We start from the raw sequence: 20,875 nt of genomic DNA, 5'->3' as shown, positions 1-20,875 counted from the left end.
CAGAGAGGAGGGGTCAGAAGCTCCCGGGGCATCATTATACACAAGGATAAGAGAACCTCCATCACCAGGTTTTCTATTTTCAAAACATTTCTCTTTACATGATTATGCTTTTATGTGAGGAGTAGAATTTTAAAGGGGAGGAATACCTTTTTAAGAAGTGGAGTAGCCTTATATGGCTCAAGCTGCCGCTAGCTAGCTGTGTGACCTTGGATATGACCCGTAGATTCTCTGAGCCTTAGTTCCCCTGTCTGCAAAATGGGTATAACTAGGCCTTCCAGCAGCACTGCCACCCCGTGCCCAGGCAGCACCCCATCACACAGGTCTTGCCGAGCAGCCTCACTGTTGTCTGGACGTGACACAGCCACATGCTCAGGGGCAGTGTCTTCTAGAAGCTGTGCATATGGTAAGAATGTGTGAGCCTACATGAACTATTCTGACTTAGGGTGGAGGGTAGCAGGAGAGCAGAGGGGGGAAGGCCCTGGGAGAGGAGCACCCACTTCTGTCCTCCATCTTCCTCCCTACCTTCCTTCCTTCCTCTAAACTGACTTCCTCCTGCTCCTGGCTCCTCCCCATTGAATAACAACTGCACTGAATTCTGTATCTTGGTAAATCCTTCCTGTTGCAGAGGTCTGCCTGGAGAGCATGCAAAGCAGCAGTGTTCACGTAGGCGATGAAGAGCTGGCCTTCAGGGACACCCAGCCTCCCTACATAAACCCAGTAAGTTCCAGGGCTGGGGGAGGCCTCGACCAGGGGGACGCAGCTCTGGGGCTCTGAGGAAACAGCTCCTGATGGGGTGACAGGAGGCCGGGGGAGGCCTCATTCCAAAGAGAACAGATGAAGAGCAGACACACCAACCAGGGTGGCCCTGCCACAACTTCTGCCTGTGCCCGTCTCCCTGGTGCCGCTCAGGGCTGAGGGTCACCAGGATTTGTGCATGTGACAAATGTTTACTGTGCTCTCTCCTGGTCTTTCTCCTGTTCTAGGTGCTCAGAGCGGGTAGAAGAGTCTAAGTAATAAATAGAAAAGTGAATTTCTTTTTTTTTTTTTTAACATGAAAGGAAGGTAAACGCCTTCTGGGGAGGATAACAATGGAGCATGGCACTTAAGGGCACTTACTTGGAAGATGACCTCCCTGGGTTCAGCCATTTACTAGCTGGATGACCTCAAGCAAGTTACTTTACCTCTCTGGGCCTCAGTTTCTGCTTGGGTATGATGGGAATAATCAAGTCACCACCCAGAGCTCGGGTGAGGATTAAGCAAGGTAGTACGTTGAGAGAGTTTGAAAAGTATCTGGCCCACTGTGCGGGGCTCTGAAAGTGTTTAGAATTGTTAGGAGTCTGGGGGCAGGAGGAAAGTCCTCCCAAACAGGTGTCTGGCATCTGAGGGTTGAGAGAGCAAGGCAGGGCAGGTCAAGGGTGTCTGAGAGAGATTGTCCCAAGAGGGTGGAGCGGGCTGCCCCTGCACTGTGGGGTGCAAAGGGCTCTCTTCTGGGCATTTTTACCTCCTGTGTGGAGGTCTTGTCATAGGTGGCCTTGTTTAAACCAGCGGTCCCCCACCTCTAGGCATGGACTGATGTTTGTGCATGGCCCAGGAGGAACTCGGTTGCAGAGCTAATGAAGCTCCATCTGTATTTATAGCCACTCCCCACCACTCACATCTTCCCATCCTTGGAAAAATTGTCTCCAGTGAAACCAGTCCCTGGTGCCAGAAAGACTGGGACAGCCTAAACCCTTATCATCTCCACATCATATATGTATTACTGAGGCTCACAAAGGTGGAGGCCACTTGTAAGGTTCCCAGGTGGTAAGGGCTGAGGAGGGAGGTGTCTTGATTTCCCTCATCCTGGAGGAAGGAGGTTTCCACAGAGAGCGCCCTTGGGGAGGAGGAGGCAGGCAGGCGGCAGCCTGGGTCCCAGGAACTTTCTGAGCTCACTGTATCCTGGCCCAGCCCTGCAGTAGGAGTTTCTCCCAGGCTCAGCTTCCTGAGAGGCTGGGCAGGTGGGCTGACGGAGCCCTTCATGGGTAGGGGGTGCATGGGGCATCAGGTGCTGGGATGCTGCTTGATCCGCACTCAGGCTCACCTCCCCAGGGGCCCTGGTGTGGCCTGCGTGCTCCATGCAATGGCCAATGCCCTTCAGCCCACCTAGTGAGGGCTCCCGGGTGGGGCTGGAGGAAGCGGGGCTGCCTGGTGGGTGCCTCCACAGTGGCCTGAGTCAGGATGTGTCACCTGGGTCTTGTTCTCCATCAGATGGGGGACCTGGAGCCGCTTCCGGGTTCAGCCATTTTATTATTTTGATGACATGTTTTTACTCTCTAATCCTTGGATTCAAAAGCCCAACTGTAGACAGGTCACATGACTTGGTGACATCAGAGCTGCCAGCACAGGGAGCTGGGAGGCCAGCCTAATCTGTGAGGCTATAAATCCAACATAAAAACCCATCCTCCTGGGTCAGAGGAAGCAAAGGCCTGTGCTGCTCTTTCCTGCTAAGATCAGATACACACACACATACACACACACGCACAGAGGGGTCTTCGGCAATGCCAGGCTTAAACCATACAAATTTATTTCCTTACAGTTCTGAGGTTAGAAATCTAAAATCAAATGTCAGCTAAGCCATTTCCTTCTGGAACCTTCAGGGGAGAATGTGTCCTTGTTTTTTCCAACTTCCAGAGGCTGCCCACTTGCCTTGTCTTGTGGCCCCTTCCTCCTCCTGTGATTTTTTTTTTTTCTTACTGTGTCAGGTCTCAATTGTGGCACAAAGGATCTTCACTGTGGCCCGTGGGCTCTCTAGCTATGGCCCAAGTGGGATCTTAGTTCCCCAACCAGGGATCTAACCCTCAATTGCTGCATTGGAAGGCAGATACTTAACCACTGCTGGACCACCAGGGAATTCTTCACTTTCTCCTTCTCTAAAGCCAGCAGCTTCTTGCTTCTGTTGTCACATCTCCTACAACCGACTCTCCTCTTCTGCCTCCCTCCTTGCAGACCCTGTGACTATCGGGCCCACCCAAATATTCCAGATAACCCCTACCCCCACAATCTCAAGATTCTTAATCATACCTGCAAAGTTCCTTTTGCTGGGTAAAGTAACATATTTACAACTTCTAGGGATTATAATGTGGACATTTTTGGTGGGGAGTGAAGGAGTCTTTTGGGCCTAGAAAAGAAAACAACATTCTCAAAGGCCCTTGCTGAATCATCTCACTTCGGAGAAAACAAAACAGAACTTTAGTTCCGCCCTGATGCTCCAGGCCGGTTGCATCTATCTGGGACTTATCACCCCCTGTCCAGAAACCATCCACCCCCTACACCTGCCCAGAAGACTTATCACCCCTGCCCGGAAACCTTCCACCCCCTACACCTGCCCAGAAGACTAATCACCCCCTGCCCAACTACAAATGCCATCTCAAGTAAAGAATACCTAAAACATCCTGCCTTATTGCTTCCACAAACCTCCCTATAAATATGGAGCCTCCCTGATCCCTCTCGGCGTTCAGCCTGGTCGTTAGGCCGACTGTCACCCTCCTTGCCTGAGTAAAGGTAACCTACTTCTGTTGAGGTCGTCTTTCCATTTCTGCCTCAGCCGGAACTATACCTTACATTCTTGGTGCCGAAACCTGGGAGGGGGCGAGGCACTCGTCTCACTCTCTCTCACTCTCTCTCACTCTCTCACTCTCCTTCCCTCTCATTGTTTTCCCTTTTCCAGGAGTCAGGGAGCAGGAACATCCGCCCAGCTCATTTTTCTGCCAGGGCTCTTAAGTTCCCCTTGGGGACGCCTAGTGCCTTCCTGTCTTTAGTTCCCCTCGGGGACGCCTAGTGCCTTCGTGAGCGGTGCAAGTCTTGTGCTAAGGCTTTATTGATGATTTGCGTACCCCCAGGCCTCAGCTTTACCCCCTTTTCTCTCTCTCTCTGATGACCTCCAGAATAGAGACCTCTTGCCATTCGACCGCTCTACATGCAACACTCCAGTTAAGCCAGCCCCTAGATTAGGGTAAGATCCGATCCGGACGGAGTTCTAGAGGCGCCCTAGAGCTCAGTCCTCTCCAGGTCCCAGGGACCCCCGGCCCAGGGCCACTCCGTAGGCGATGGTGGGGGACGCTCCACCTCGACACAGAGCTCTCTTCTCATAACTCCTATTGCGACTACGGGTGACGACTCAAGTTCCCAATAGGAGCCTCTGCTTGCCTTTCAATTATGGGGTCTGGCCAATCTGTCCCAAAAGATTCCCCTCTGGCCCGTGTTCTCAAAAATCTCAAACCACTTTCACTCTCTGAACTCAAAGCTAACCGCTTAAAACAACTCTGTACACAGATTTGGCCTCAATACCAATTAGACAATCAAGACTGCTGGCATGAAGTCAGCACATTTGACTTTAACATTCTTCAAAATCTCACCGACTTCCTTAAACAGAATGGCAAGTGGTCGGAGAGCCCATATGCCCAAGCCTTTTGGGCCCTTCGGAGCAGGCCCTCCCTATGCCAGGCCTGCTCCACCCACGAGGTCCTTCTATGCACCTTGCCTCCTAAGCAAAAGGGCTCTTCTTTCTCAACTAACTGCAGACCACAACCTTCCACACCCCTGGAGTTCGACCCCGTGGATGAGCCCCCTCCCTACCCGCCACCCCGCCACCCCTCTCCTTCCCCTTCATCCAACTCACCTACTGGCACTGAAACCTCTCCTGACTCCCCCTTGGCCCTGCTGCCCCATCTCCCTGACTCCCCCTCCCCCCTTCCTTCCCCAGGGAAGGGGGGACCATGTGTGACCTGCCACACGGTCACGTACCCAGCACATGTTTCCCCTGAGAGAGGTGGCAGGACCAGAGGGCCCCACCCTAGTCCACGTGCCATTTTCATTGTCAGATATGAGCCAGATAGAAGAAAAGTTAGGATCATTTTCTGAAAATCCTACCAGATACAGAAAAGAATTCCTGAGCCTCTCCTAGGCCTATAACCCCACATGGAGTGATGTATATTATATCCTAAATGCCACTCTCACCCCAGATGAAAAAGACTATTTTTGGCAAGTGGCAAAAGCCCATGCTGATCATTTACATAACCAAGACCAGGATAGCCCAGTTGCTGATGAGGTGGTGCCTCAGTTTGATGCCCACTGGACTTACCAGCCTGGTGACCCAGGTATCAGGAGACTCAATCATATGATTACTGGCATTCTAGAAGCAATGCAGAAAAATACTCATATCCATGTCAATTATGATAAAGTCAGAGAAATCACCCAAGCGGCAGACGAAAATCCAGCCTTATTCTTGGCACGCCTCACAGAGGCAGTCCAGAAGTATACCAACCTAGATATCACTACCCCTGCTGGGTTACTCTACCTTCACATTCAATTCATCAGCTAGTCCACCCCTGACATCAGACGCAAGCTTCGACAACTCAAAAAGGGCCCTGAGACCCCCAAAGAGACCTTCTAGAAGTAGCCTTCAAGGTGTTCAATAATAGGAGGAGGCTAAGAGAGAAAAAGAATGTGAGAGAAAAGCTAAATATGCCTTTTTGGCAGCAGCAATTAAGAGAAGAGATCAGCCTGTCCCAAGTCATCCCAGAACGGGGCTTAAGACGCCCCCCTCCACCCCCCCGACCCTGCTTCCAGTGCAACCAGTCAGGACACTTGGCAAAGGCATGCCCAAACCCGCGGCCCCCAACAAAAGCATGCCCAACCTGTGGCCAATGGGTACACTGGAAGATGGACTGTCTCCCAGGGATGCGCTGACACCCTTGGGGAGGTCCCCACCTCCCAGACCTGGAGAGTGGAATGTCCACAGGGACACCCTGGTGCATCTGGGGAATCCCCACTTCTCCCCAGAACCCCAGCCCAACCCTACGAGAGTAGTTTCAATGACAGGGCCTGGGTTCCAGCCCCCCGGCCTGTGTCCCAAATACGAGCTCGGAACTTAGGGTAGATAGACGGGGTAGCGGCCAGAAAAAATACCTCTTTTATAGTAGACACTGGAGCCATTTTCTCTCTCTTAACTTCCTACTCTGGCCCAACTCAAGACTCAGAACTCACAATTAAGGGGGTCTCTGGAATTCCCCTAAGGTCAAAAATCAGCCCTCCATTATTCTGTCAATTTGGAAAATCGACCCTTATACACTCATTCCTCATAATGCCTCAGTGCCCAACGGCACTCCTATGGAGAGATTTGTTATCCAGATTGGGGGTCTTTATTACCATAACCCCCCTCAATACAGTCTTTATATTCTACATGCAGATGGCACCTGGACAGTCCCTATCCCTCACCCCTGATCTTCCCTTGGGTTTACCTGCCTTAGACCCCCAAGTCTGGGACACTGATCACCCATCCATAGCCAAACATCATCCCCCTAGTCCACATTACCCTAAAAGACCCCTCGACTATAATCACCCAACAACAGTACTCCCTCACCCTGGAGGCCCACAAGGGACTTAAGCATATCATAGACCGTCTTCTTCAATACTCTATCCTAATTCCTACCCATTCACCACACAACACCCCTATTCTGGCAGTAAGGAAGGGACCAAACTCTTGGAGACTTGTCCAGGATCTGCGAAAAGTCAATGAGGCCATCACACCGACATTCCCAGTCGTCCCTAACACTTACCCCCTTCTGTCTACCATACCCCCGACTGCAGCCCACTTCACAGTATTAGATCTCAAAGATGCTTTTTTCACCATCCCCTTCCACCCCCTCTCCCAACTCCTTTTTGTCTTCACCTGGCAAGACCTCAAGACTCACGTTTCCCAACAACTAACATGGACAGTTCTCCCCCAGGGGTTCAGAGACAGTTCCCACTTTTTTAGACAGGCTTTACAAAAGGACCTACAGACACTCGACCTAGCCCCAAGTCATCTCCTCCAATACGTAGATGACCTCCTCCTTTGTAGCCCAACCCGAAAACTCTGCCTCCAACATACTGCCAAACTCCTTGGGGCCCTGGGATCCTGGGGTTATTGGGTATCCCAATCTAAGGCCCCAATAGCCCAGACAAACGTCACCTACCTGGGGTTCTTCATATCCCATCAACAAGGAACTATTCCCCCAGATAGAATCCAAGCCTTAATTAACTGCCCACTTCCAAAAACGAAAAGGGAACTCCTGTCTATCTCAGCTTCCTAAATTTTTTCCATATCTGGATCCCCAATTTCTCCCTTATTGCAAAGTCGCTCTATGAGGCAACTAAAGGATGTCTGGATGAGCCCCTCTTTAATCCCTCCTCGCTGGCTGATCCTCTTCGCCAGCTCACCCAGAGCCTCCTCTGAGTGCCAACTCTCCACCTGCCAGATCACACCAGACCATTCTTTCTCTTTGCACATTCCAACCAAGGACAGGCCCTGGGGCTTCTATGTCAGCAAGCCAGAGACACCTGGGCTCCCATAGCCTATCTATCAAAACAGCTGGACATGGTGACCAAGGGGTGGCCTCCTTGCATACAGGCCATGGCTGCTATTGCAGCCCTCGTACCCGAAGCAAATACACTCTCTAGACATGTCCTTTTAACAGTCTGTTCTCCACACACCTTCCAAGACTTACTATCACATCGGGCTTTCCTCTCCCTTCCCCCTTCCTGTAGGGTACAGGTCCTACATGCCTTTCTCCTCGACCCTCAGCTCTCATTCTCCCCCTGCTCTCCCCTTAACCCCGCCAGTTTATTACTCATGTCCTCTACAACAGACTCCCTCCTACATAGCTGCAGCCTAACAGTAGATCTTACCCAAAACCCCTTCCAACATTTAACAAATCAGCCTATCCTAGACCCAGACACCCCACACTGGTTCATTGATGGCAGCTCTCAAAAATCCCCACCCTTTGCAGCAGGATATGCCATCATCCAGGGGAGTCTTCGTCACAATCACGGAACCCAGACAATTGAAGCTTCACCTCTGCCACCTAACACCACCTCCCAACAGGCAGAACTGATAGCTCCCACCAGAGCTTTAACTCTGACTAAAAATCTAAGGGTTAACATCCACACCAACTCCAAATATGCCTATAACATTCTTCACTCAAACATCCTAATATGGAGAGAAAGAGGTTTCCTAACCCAAAAGGGATCCCCCATTATTAATTAAGACCTGATCCACAAACTTCTAGAGGCAGCACTCTTACCAAACAAAGCCACCATTCTCCACTGTAGGTGACGTCAAAAGGGAAGTCTCATATCAGCCTACAACAATGCTGCAGACCAGAAGGCAAAGGAGACAGCTCTGTCCCGTCCTTCCCTCCAGTCCCGTCATCTTAGCTCTGACTCCACTCGACCCTCCCACCACCAGAGAAATCCTCTCTTGTCTACACTCACATTTTCATCCTTCATCCAAGATACTCGAACAGTTCCTTCGTAACCAGTTCCCCATATCCAATACTGACCAACAATATTTAGATAACCTTACCCACTCCTATCAAACATGTCAACATACTAACCCCAATTCCAACCTTAAACCGACATCCTTTCCAACCCATCAAATGCGAGGCAGCCTCCCAGCACAGGATTGGCAGATAGACTTTACTGATATGCCCCTGGTCAGGAGAGTCAGATACCTCCTGGTCCTTGTGGACACCTTTTTGGGATGGCTAGAAGCATTTCCCACTACAAACAAAAGAGCCCACACTGTGGCCCAACTCCTCACAGAAATTATCCCCAGGTTTGGCCTGCCTTCATCCCTACAGTCTGATAACGGCCCAAAATTTACATCCAAGGTCACCCAACAACTTGTCCGATTCTTACAGATACCCTGGAAATTTCACATTCCATACCATCCCCAGTCTTCAGGAAAGGTAGAAAGGATGAATAGAATATTCAAAGAAACCCTTACCAAACTAACCCTCAAGGTACATCTGGATTGGACTAAACTTTTGCCAATTGGTCTCCTCAGAATATGGGCTTTGCCCAGAAAGCCCCTGGGGCTAAACCCCTTTGAGGTGATGTATGAAAGGCCCATGCTCCCTCCTGGACTCCCCCCGAACCTCCTCCCATACCAAGCTTCCTACACTCCCCTCTGCTGGCAGAACTTCTCAATGCCCTCTGGAAATACGTCAACTACAACTTGCCTGCCCTCGACCCCCAAGCCTCCCTGCCCCCTTTACAAATTGGAGACAATGGTCTATCTGCCTGATAGTCCCCAGAGTGACCTAACCCCAAAGTGGCAGGGACCATTCAAAATCATCCTCCTTACCCCAACTGTAGCTAAACTCGAGAAGGTCACCCCCTGGGTACACCTCTCTCACCTAAAGTGGGTCACCTCCAATCCTGCACTGCCCTCCTTAAATGACACCTATCAGGTTTCCCTCACAGGACCCACCTCCTTAAAATTCACCCGGCAACAACCCCTGTCAACCATCCGAGAGGACACTGAATGACCTGGACTCTCTTCAACCTACAACTGTTCCTGACCCAACTACTACAAGACCTCTGGACCAGCGCCCTGACAGGAACCTCTTTCAAAGACCTTACTACGCTGGTGTCTCAACTGTGGCTCCAGGAAACCTTCTACAACCTGACTCCAGATGAAATTGATTTCTTTACTCTCATTCTCTACATCATTCTACATCCTAATGAGCACTGTTCCTCCTCAGATTCAAACAACCACCAACTTGGGGCCTTCTGCCCCTCGCCCTGACTGGCCTCTCCCTGTCTAACTATAACTGCACTCTGAATCTTAATCCTTGCTGTAGGACTAGTAACTGTCTCCCCTCAAGACTGGCCACCTATCCTTCGTCTTTCCGTGGGTATCGCCTATGTTGCTGGCTGTGTTCTGCTCCTAGGGCGCTATTTCCTCTGCACTGCCTAACTAACAGCCCCATGGCCCCTCTGTTCCTCATCCTTGCTGCACTCCCCAGCCTTCTGGCCACTCCCTGCCCCTGCTCAGACATTTATTCCTATGTACATTCCTCATGTTATAATACAGCTCCAAAACCATGCACCATGAACCTCGGGGGCGGGAAGTCCAAATCCCTACTCACTGTTAAAGTACAAAAGAGAGGGAGTTTCGTGAGTACCTGCCATAAGCCAAATGGAAGAAACATATGTTTCTATCCCATTACCCACTGGGGGTACTCAGACGGGGGCGGGGTACTAGATCAAAATCGGGAAAAGAAACAAGAACAAGTCATAAAAAACATAATTTCCCAGTTACAGGTGACCCCTGAGCCTTATAAATGCCTAGACCTCCTTTCCAATTACAGCCTCTCCTAAAACCTCCCTCTGGCAACCAACACCTTACCCGCCTTCTCAACTCTTCCTTCCAATTCTTCCAGTACACACAACACACATCCCAGTGCTGGATATGCATGTCACTGTCTCCCTCACCACACATAGCAATTCCCTTACCCTCAACCTGGCTGTCACAGGGCAACTATACCTCCCCTTCCCAACAAAAAACTACACAACTCATTGGGCCAGTCTCTAACAATGTCCTACTCTCAGCCTCTTCAAACCTAACCTGTATTAACTACTCTAGTCCCAGCTACACTGGTCTTACAAACTCTGCTCCCTCCTTCTGTTCCACTTGGGTTCTCTGGAACAGCACAAATAACTGCACCAATCCGGGAATCTTCTTTCTCTGCGGGGCCTGTGCATATTCATGTCTCCCCTTGGACACTCCTGGACCCTGCATCTTGGTCTTCCTGACCCCAGGCCTAACATTCCTCAAAGAAGAAGAGGTAGGACAAATAGTCTACCCCCAAGGGGAACTTTCCCACAGGAAAAGACGAGCTGTCATAGCCCCCCTCCTGAATGGGACTGGCATAGCAGCAGCCCTAGGCACCAGGATTGGAGGCATCTCGACCTCTGCCCATTTCTACTACAAGCTGTCCCAAGAACTTAAAGAGGACATGGAGCAGGTAGTGGCGTCCTTCTTTTCAATCCAAAGACAAATTAACTCATTAGCTTCTGTGCCCCTACAAAATAGGCGAGCCCTAGACCTTCTCACCGCAGAAAAGGGAGGGACCTGCCTTTTCCTGGGAGAGGACTGCTGCTATTTTGTTAATGAAATGGGCATAGTCCAGGGCCGAGTCAAAGAACTTAGAGACAGAATTGAACGCTGCAGAAAAGAGTTACAAAACCTTTACCCTTCCGAAAACCTGTTCCAACAGATCCTCCCTTGGTTGCTCCCTTTCCTGGGGCCATTGGTATTTATCATTCTATTGCTCTTATTTGGACCTTGTCTCTTCAATCTCTTTCAAAGATTTCTCCAAGAACAGATTTGGGCCATCTCTCAAGATCAGGTCAAGACCACTCTTCTCGAGAGCCTCACCCCAAGCTCAGAAAAAGGAGACCCTGAGCCCTAGGATGATCCTCCATTCCAGACCCAAAACCGTTGCCCCTATCCAGCAGGAAGTAGCCAGAGAGATACAGCACCCTTTTTCCCATCTTTTTTTTTTTTTAAATGATTTCAGGGTCTGGAATGAAGGAGTCTTTGGGGCCTAGAAAAGAAAACAACATTCTCAAAGGCCCTTGCTGAATCATCTAACTTCGGAGAAAACAAAACAGAACTCTAGTTCCACCCTGATGCTCCAGGCCAGTTGCATCTATCTATCACTCCCTGTCTAGAAACCACCCACCCCCTACACCTGCCCAGAAGACTTATCAGCCCCTGCCCAACTACAAATGCCATCTCAACTAAAGAATACCCTAAACATCCCACCTGATTAACGTTTCCCTTATTGCTTCCACAAACCTCCCTATAAATATGGAGCCTCCCTGATCCCTCTCGGCGCTCAGCCTGGTCGTTAGCTGACTGTCACCCCTCCTTGCCTGAATAAAGGTAACCTACTTCTGTTGAGGTCATCTTTCCTTTTCTGCCTTGGCCCAAACTGTACCTTACAGGGAGAAGGGGGACTGTGTAATTACTCAGTCTACCATAACCTTCTTGGAATCAATAAATATTAGCAGTTTCTTTGAATCTTTCCAGAAAAGTTTTATTTATAATAAGTAAATATATGTATATAGCCACTCCTACCCATTTAAAAAATAATACAGAGGGCAATATTACTTATCAGTTCTCAAAGTGGTCCCTTCTTCCTCTTTTCTTGTTAAGTCTCCCTAGAATCTATTGTATGGAAATACTATAATTAATTTCACCATTTCCTTCCTAGTGAACTTCTGGATTCATCTCCAATTCTTTGCTATTATAACACAGTAATGAGTAATCTTGTCTTTGGATTATACTCAATTTGAAATTATCTTGTGTTTCAGAATGTGAGGGCACCATTTAAGACATTAAAATCTCATGAAGTTTTTTTGGGGTGAATCATTCCTTAAGATTAACCTGTACTGCCTGTCCCCATGATCCACACAGGGCTTCCTCCATCCTGCCTTCCTTCTGTGCCCTGAGGACCCCCCCACCCCCCATCACACTATACCTTAGTGTGAATATGCGTATGGGAGGAGCTCATGCTGCCAGGCAGATAGATTTTAAGCCTTGTCTCTCCTGATGATGAGAAGGGCTCTTAGGAGGATTTCAAACTCCAACAAATGAGGAGGTTCTTTTTCAGGGAAGAGCACCATGCTGGTCAGCCTGTGTCAGGCTGATTCTACTTCTCCAAAATCACTGACATGGATTTTGACAGAAAGAACTCAGAGATGCAGAGACATTGTGATTTGCTTAATGTCACCAAAGTATTTAATGGCAGAGTTCAGACTTGACCTGGGGCCACAAAAGACACCTCTGCCAAGGTCCAAGGAGAGCACAGTCTGTCTGAGGGGATCCTGGAATCACTGGTTTTCTCCCAGGGCCAGCAGTGTACACCGGGCTTGGAGGGGCTTCCCTGGATTCTGAGTGGTCCCGCAGCTCAAGGACATAGACTAGGACTGAATTGAGCTGGTGGGTATTTTTTTTTTTGTTTGGGCTAGAGACTGTTTCAACTCATTGCCAAAGAGATATTAGTATCATAAACAACACATACCAGTCACTCAGTTTCGACTCATGAACTATCTGCTTTATCTCTGCCCAGCTCTACTTTCCTTTCCACCCCTGGATTGTTTTGAAGCAAATTTAGATATATCAATTCAATGCAAATATTTCATTATATGTCTCTTATAGCTAAGGAAACCTACTACAATCCTTTCCAAAGCATTTTGCCCCCCCCAAATTAAAAAGTTTTGTAGAAGAAAAATTTCAGATTTCTGTCTTCTCCTAAAGACATGGAAGCTCTGACAACACTGGGCCTGAAAGGTACTCAGGTTACAGCTGAGTGGACACTGCTCTTTAGATAAGGAAGATGATGCCTACTTTGATTCAATCTCCACCACTCCCGACTGTCCCCTACCTGGCCAGTTCAACTATGCAAATCACCTGCCTGGTTCCTGTAAGAATTTAATCTTTGTAAAATATTACTTAGAGGAGAAGGTAGAAAATACTTCAACAGTGTGAAAATGTGAAAACTGACTTGGAGACAGAGCTGTGTTGAAGGCAGTTGTAGAACCATGTTAGATAAAAAGCATTCTGGAAGGATGCACCAGTCTCTCCCCATAGACATTTTCTTACTGAATCATCAATGTCACCCAGAAGCTGGGACTTGTTCTCATTTCATGGATGAAGAAACTGAGGCAAAGAGAAGTTAAATAAGCTTCCCAAGGCCACTCAGGTAATGAGTAGCAGAATTAGGATTCAAACCTGAAGGATGCCTGACTCTAAAATGGAGCATCTTCACTATAACCCTGGGTCCTTTAAAGAGGCTCAGGAAAGAGACAAAGAAATGGGGCCCAGAAGGGGTGGAGATGCCACATGAGGACATTGGAGGCTGCCTGGAGGAAGGATGGGAGCCCAGGAACGGAAGTAGAAGGGGGGGCTGCCCCATGGCTGCAGAGAGCATCTGGGAAGAGGCACTTTCTGAGGCTGTGGGGGGACAAATGTCAAGGTCACCATTGTTCTCTGGGTGGGGTGGGCAGGAGGGGGAAGATGACTTCTTGGCCTGCTCAGGTGAGCAGAAGGTTTATCCTCGAGAACAGGGAGTGGGTCTCTTTGGTCCATGGTGGAACCTGAGTCCCCAGCCAGGACTTGAGGTCTTTACTAGCAGCTTGGCTTGGGATTCAGCCACTGCCCTCTCTCCCCTGGTTCCTTCCTGTCTCAGGGCTGTGTACTCGCTGCTTCTTTCTTTGGCAGCTGCCGATCTGACCCTGTCACATCCTCTCAGAGCCTGAGGGGCTCCTTCTCGCAACCTCAGAATATCTGTGTAACTTCCTCACTCCAGGGCTGGAAGGTCCATGGAGCTGAGGCTCCTTCTGTCCTGTTCGTGGCCGCCCTTGGCCCCTAGGCTGCTGCCCCACACCCAGGCCAGCCCCCGGCCAGGGCTGAAGAGGACGGAGAGAAGGAGGCAGGCCAACTGACCACTGTCTCCTCTCCACAGCCTGTTCCCTTTACCGGGTTGATCAAAGGGGGTCTCCAGGAAGGACACAAGATCACCGTCATGGGGAGTGTTCTTTCCACAGGCGAAAACAGGTACCGGGAATTGTTGTCTCTCTCGGCCTCACCCCTGAGTGGACCAGGGTGCTGTCAGCTCAGGATAGTCCACCTAGCATCCTCCAAGCTGCCCACAGCCAGCTCAGGGGATGGGAAGAGCCCGGCCCTGCCAACAATGCTCAGGCCCCTACCCCCTACCTGTAGCATCCGGGGCACCATAAGCAGACTCCCCAGAGACAGGGGGAATGGAGGCTCACGGTCTAGAGAGGGAAGCAGGCCAGCCCAGAGGCGGAGTTCTGGGACTGAACTTCGTATACAGTGACCCAGAGCTGCAGATCCGTCAACGCCCTTCATTTCCTCTAGCCAGTCTCATTTACTTTGGAAACTTCATTTGAGGTGATTGGGAAATATTTAAACTTTCCATCAAAGTTCTATTTGGTCTCTTTCAGTCTCAAGGTTTTTGCCACTAAAGTCAATTCAAAATATAGACAACTCAGCTCTGTTTCCCATCCCCTTTCTCCCGAGGGGGACTGTCTGGGAACAGAGAAGAGCTTGCACAGATTCCAAAGGTGGGAGGTCCTCAGGAGTTCACACAGCCCTGAACTCTATTGAGCTCCGGGGCATGGAGGCCTGGGACCTGTGCACCCTGAGGTCTGCAGTGCCCACAGGGGCCCCTCTGGACACGTGGCCTCTCTCAGAAGCCTCTCTGTCCAATCCCAGCTGACTTCTACCCCCACTGTTCCTTTCATTACTTTTCCTGGGGCCTGGGGACCTTCTGGATCCCGCCAGGCCCCTCCCCTCGCAGCCCTACTTCTACATCTGGCTTCTAGATGACTTCCTCTGCCACTGCCTCCCCTGCCAGGTGACCCGGCCACAGTGATTGAGGGACTCTGAGAGCCCTGAGTGCCTGCAGGGGCCTCTGAGGGAAGTGAGGCACCCAGTTCTGAAACCCGGTCAGCAGGGGAATCCGAGACCTTGACTCTGAACTCCCACCCCTCTCTCTCCCCTCCCTGTTCCAACCCTTCCTCCCAGCACAGGAGGGCTTTCTACTCCACTCTGTCTAATAGAGCCTGTCCCTACCTCCGAGGGTCCCCCTTCTGATGGGAGCTGCTATTCTCTCCTTCCCTCGGGCGGAATCTTCAAAGGAACACAGCAATGAAGCTGGGGGACTGCAAAAGCAAAAACGACACCCAGAGACATGTCAGAAACACTATTCTCCACTTTAAGAGAAATGAGAACTTAAAATTTCTTATTTCAGAGTCACTTGGAGCTTCGTTTTCATTGGAGGGAGGGAGGGCTGCTGGGTTCAGTAACACACCAGATCCTCTTGGGCCCTGATGGCTGAGGGCTCACAGAGCATCCTGGTATTTAGGAAGGCATTCAGAACTCACACCCTTAACCAAGAAAGCAAATGGGCTCTGGGGGGTTTCCCTGGTGGGCCAGTGGTCAGGACTCCAATCTTCCAATGCAGAGGTCATGGATTTGGTCCCTGATCAGAGAACTAAGATCCTCGAGGCGTGAAGCCAAAAGAAACCCCAGATAAACAAGCAAAACAGAGCACTCTGCAGGTAGAATGTCCACTGAGGGCCACCCGTGGGCGTGGGGCAGTGCCGGTTCTGCGGTGACGCCATGGGACTGAGACAGGCTGTCTGACTGTTGTGTGTTAGTTGGGAGCCTGAGTGACCCCAGGAAGCAGACTGGGAACCACATTGGCACTGAGTTCAGGAAAGGTGTTGGGAGAGAGATGCCTCATTGGGTAATTCAGGCTGGACCTTGGTTAGGGGACATGCATGAGCTCCATCTGGGAAAAAGCACAACAAGGATTTATTGCACCCCTTTTGTGAGCTAGGCCCCTTGGAAGCTCCTTTTGTCTTCACTCCTCACCCTATAGTTTCAGCTATATCCAGAAGAGGTGGAGATGGTGAGGGGTTTCCTCCGAGGTGAGATGGGAACAACAGATACTTATTTAGGGGTGCCCTCGGGCCATTTCAGTCGTCATCCCCGAAGGAAGGAAGTCACCTCTTTTCTGGGTGGGGCAGCTGGAGGATAGCATGGTCCCAAGTCATTGCAAATGACAAACAGGGCAGAGCTGGGGTCAGGGTCCAGGCCTGATGACCTCACTCAGGGCAGGTGGACACACGACAACCTCTGAAGAGGGACAGATGCACACTCTGAGGTCCCCATGCCCAGAGACCTAGGGTTTTTTCTGTGCCTCCCCTTTAGACACCATCTCTGTAGATGTCCCATCAATGCACTTGTTCTTTCCATTTGTCCTGTTTCCCAGCTGAGCAGACACAGGCTGACCTCCAGGGAGCCACCACTTCGCCCCAAAGACTCTCACTTCTAGGCACATTTCTCTATTTCCATCTTGGACACAAATTTCTTTACCCATATCCTCATTTTTAGAAAACCACACTGTAAGGGCAAAATGTGGTAACTGCCCAAAACACACTGAGGTGAATGAAGTGAGCCAAAGGGATGGGAAGACTGGAGGTGGGTACCAACCAGCCACGCAGGCTGTATGCAGGTTCCCAGACAGATGTCAGTCACGAGTGAGCACCTGCTGTTCCCACCCTTGGCAGTAAGCCAGGATACTGTCTGATTTTCCTTGACCTAGGTTTGAAGTGAACTTTCAGATGGGCTACAACGACAATGAAATTGCCTTCCACTTCAACCCTCGGTTTGAAGGAAGCGGGTATGTGGTCTGCAACACGAAGCAGCTGGGAAACTGGGGGCCAGAGGAGAGGAAGCTGCAGATGCCCTTCCAGAAGGGGAGTCCATTTGAGATCTGCTTCGAGGTAGAGAGCTCCACATTCAAGGTGAGTGGGAACTCTCCTCTCTTTAGTTGTCTGTTCCCCAGTCCCATGAGGTGCTGTGAGCAGCCTTTAAATAGTCATGTGAGCAACACTTTGTACAGAGAAGAGGACTATTTCCTTGTAAGGCTGCAGTCTCCTTACACACCTTCACCTGCATCTACAGGTACACCTGTTGCTTCTTTTACTCTGGAAGTAAGCACTAGAGAAGTCACCATGATGCTTTTTGGCCTCCTGGGTCTTTCAGTCCAAGTTATTTCCATTTCTCTGTTGTAGCCCTTCTTCCACTCCAGGTCCCTGGGAACATTTGTTTTTCTGTTACCTTGTTGTTGGATTTATCCAGGTGTTATTAAAGACTTAGTTCTGCCTGGCATTGCACATTGGTTTTGCAAGCAGAGCGGTGTCTCTGGCCTTGGGGAGATGGGAGGGGAGCTGAGAACATCTGTTGTCTTTTTTCTCTGTGTGAACATGAATGTCCCCACCGTGTCATCATACAACTTGATGCTCCCCCACGGACATTTGCATGTATATTTCAATAACACCACAGGAGAGCTAAGACTAGAAAGACAAACCTACTGCGATAAACAAACACCAGAAGAATGAAGAAGCCAAGGACTAGAGTCAGGTAGAGATTGCCTTTTGATGCACTTAGTGTCCCAAGCATGTTCCTATAACTGGCACAGCTCTGAAGGCTGTTGCCCTGACCTACAGGGGATTGATGTAAAAACTAGATACAGGTCTAAACGCCTAGAAGCAGGGGTCCCAGAGGCATGGGTGTGCTCCCACTTGGTCCTGGACTGTCTCCTGCCATGTGCACCCATCTCAACAGGTGATGGTGAACAAGAACATCTTCATGGAGTATGCACACCGGCTGCCCTTCGACCAATTCAACAGCATCTCCGTCAAGGGCGGCGTGCATCTGTCCTACGTCAGCATCCAGGTCAGACTGTGCACCCAGCACTCGTCCCCAGGGGCTGGGTGTGGGGCCCCGTCCCCTGTGTGGGTCCTGCTGCATGAGCCCAAAGGTGCTGGCCAGTCTCGTCTCCAGGTGGTTCTGGGCACACACTCTGGCTGCCCCAGTCTGTCCTTCTTGTGTCGCTGTGTCTGTCTGGGACACCCGCTCAGGCTCCTGGACTAGGAGGTTTCTTGCCTCTGTCACTCTCTACCATCCCCCTGGTGAGGAGGCCCTGTGCTTCTCGAAAGAACCTGGAATCAAACTGAATCCAGCTCAGATCCCCGGCTCTGCCATTTTCATCGGCTGGGGAATCTTAGACGAGCGACTTCACCTCTCCCAGACTTAGTTTCCTCACCTGTGGAATGAGCATGATCGGCCTCCCCACAGGTCGTCGTGTGAGTTCAATGAGACAATACACATCAAAGGGCACAGTATATCCTTTCTGTGGCCATTCCCGGGTTTATTTGACCCTCTCTGTGTATTATAATTTTTGAATGTGTTAGCAACATGTAAAAGGTCACGACCAATTTTGCAAGATGAAAACGTTCTGGAATTGGATGGTGGTGATTTTTGCACAACCACAGGAGTGGACTTAACACCACTGAACTGTAGGTACACTTGTGTGTATGCTTGGTTGCTCAGTCGTGTCCGACTCTTTGAGACCCCATGGACTGGAGCCCACCAGGCTCCTCTGTCCATGGCACTTCTCCAGGCAAAAATACTGGAGTGGGTTGCCAGGCCCTCCTCCAGGGGATCTTCCCAACCCAGGGATCAAACCCAGGTCTCCCGCATTGCAGGTGGATTCTTTACAGTCTGAGCCAGTACACTTAAGATGGTCCATTTTACGTGATGTGCATGTCACCACTGTTTAGGAAAAGAGGTCAGGTAGATTTCTTCTTCCTCCTGAAGATGGAGAGGTCCCAGAAGACTGATTACCTCAAGGATGCTGACTAAAAAATTCCAGACTGGCTGATTAAGACTACATTCCTGGGGAAGGTCAAAGCTACAGTTAGGTTAGGTATTAAACCTAGGTTTGGTATCATGGGCTTCAGCAAAAGTAGGCCATTTTGAACCTGTGGTTTTCTCTTCAACTATGCCCCACTTTGTAGCAAACTCTCAGCCTAACCAAAAGATACAATCAGAATTAGGCATTAGCATCACTCTCAGCTACCGATATATAGTCCCCACAGCTTTGTTCACCCTTGGTGTGGTATCCATGGCCGTGATTGTTTTGCTTCATCCCTCTGTCATTTGTAACCCAGCAGGACCCTATCGGGGGCATCCTGGGACAGCCCTATGCCCCACGAGTGTTATAAACCTTTAGCCTCCTAGGCCTTCCCCAAGTTCCAAGGATAAAATTTAAGTGAGAAGATGCAGAAGCAAAGGTAACAGTCAAGCAAAACAAAGTGATAATAGGTTAGCTGTTAAACACCATCAAGGACCTTTAGTTCCTCCTCAAGAGCTATAGACAGTATTCTGAACCAAATTCTTTGTGCTGCTTTACAGATATAGAAATCCCTACCATGTGGAAGATGCTCACTGTATGGTGCTCACATGGTCATAGAACCCAGAAGCTTGATGATATTGACTCCTGATTACCTCATCACCAACCAATCAGAAGACATCTATGAGCTGATCACACACCCCTCACCCTCTCCGTCACCCTGTGTTTAAGACCACTTCCCTGAAAGTCATCATGAAATTTGGGTTTTTTAAGCTTGCCTGGACCCCTTGCTTGGTACCTGCAATAAATGCTGCACTTCCCTTCATCATAACCCTGTGTCAGTAGATTGGTTTTACTGTGCGTGGATGAATCGTACTGAGTGGAGGTAAATCTGATCTAGATAGTGATGGATGGATTGGAAATTCTGATGGTAAATTCAGTTGAAAGATTACTTTCTTTAGCAATGTGTTGGGGGTTACAGATTGGGGCTTTATCTTTCCTAGTCAGTGGCAGAGAAAAAGAAAGGAAAAAAAGGAGAAAGGGTGTCATGTTTAGTTAAAGTGTGAAGACTTGATCCATTGTCTTGGGCCAAAGCAGCCTACCTGAACGTCACCTACTGCTCTTCCTCCACACTTTGATTCTGAAGTCTCCATCACCTGGACAGGACCAGGTGTCATGTGGGGTCTTCTTCAGTCCTGAGACGTATATCCAAGATTCAAGAGCTTGACTGCCATCCATGTAGTTGGGATGATCTGGTACAGTCCCTTCCGAGGAGATTAAAGGGAAGTCTTTGCTCTTAGTGATTCCAAATCAGATGGTAGAAGACAACTGGGCCTCAGTTTGGTGAGTTGTAGCCAGACTAAGTGCCCTCCAAGCCTCAGCTCATTCAGTGCTCATGACAATCATATCAAACATGGCCTGTGATTAGCTACATCTCATAGATGAGGAAAGACTGAAACTTAGAGAGTGTAGGGGAGCAAAATTTGCCACTCCTCAATGTATCGCTTTGGCATGAGTATTCATTTAGGCTGATTCTTCTTAAGAAACTGAAGGCTCAAAGTTTTTCTTTTGCCTCCTCCTCAACACGGGGTTGCAAAGAGTTGGATGTGACTGAGCGACTGAACTGAGGAACTGCAGCAAAGAGTGCAGATAAAGGACCTGTTGTAGAAATAGAGCCTTGAGCAGTGATATTTACAGAAAAACACAAGCGAGGTGTGGTAGGGGAAACCTTGCACATCCTAGAGATCAAAGTCCACTCTGCACCCAGCAAG

General features: G+C 49.7%; 1 protein-coding gene across 1 annotated transcript; it reads left to right on the top strand.

Moving 5' to 3' along the window:
* The first annotated feature begins 333 nt into the window (after window positions 1-333).
* LOC122448665 (galectin-9-like) lies at window positions 334-19,935 on the top strand. Its single transcript, XM_043480159.1, has 6 exons — window positions 334-403; window positions 626-717; window positions 14,340-14,431; window positions 17,010-17,211; window positions 18,035-18,145; window positions 19,667-19,935. The coding sequence occupies exons 2-6, from the start codon at window positions 643-645 to the stop codon at window positions 19,670-19,672; spliced, it is 486 nt and encodes a 161-aa protein (XP_043336094.1). The 5' UTR covers window positions 334-403; window positions 626-642; the 3' UTR covers window positions 19,673-19,935.
* The last annotated feature ends 940 nt before the right edge of the window (window positions 19,936-20,875 follow it).

The sequence above is a fragment of the Cervus canadensis genome, chromosome 1 (genome assembly GCF_019320065.1).
Source record: "Cervus canadensis isolate Bull #8, Minnesota chromosome 1, ASM1932006v1, whole genome shotgun sequence".
Lineage (NCBI taxonomy): Eukaryota > Metazoa > Chordata > Mammalia > Artiodactyla > Cervidae > Cervus > Cervus canadensis.
The sequence above is the reverse complement of the archived record's forward strand: the minus strand, read 5'-3'. Positions and strand labels throughout refer to the sequence as shown.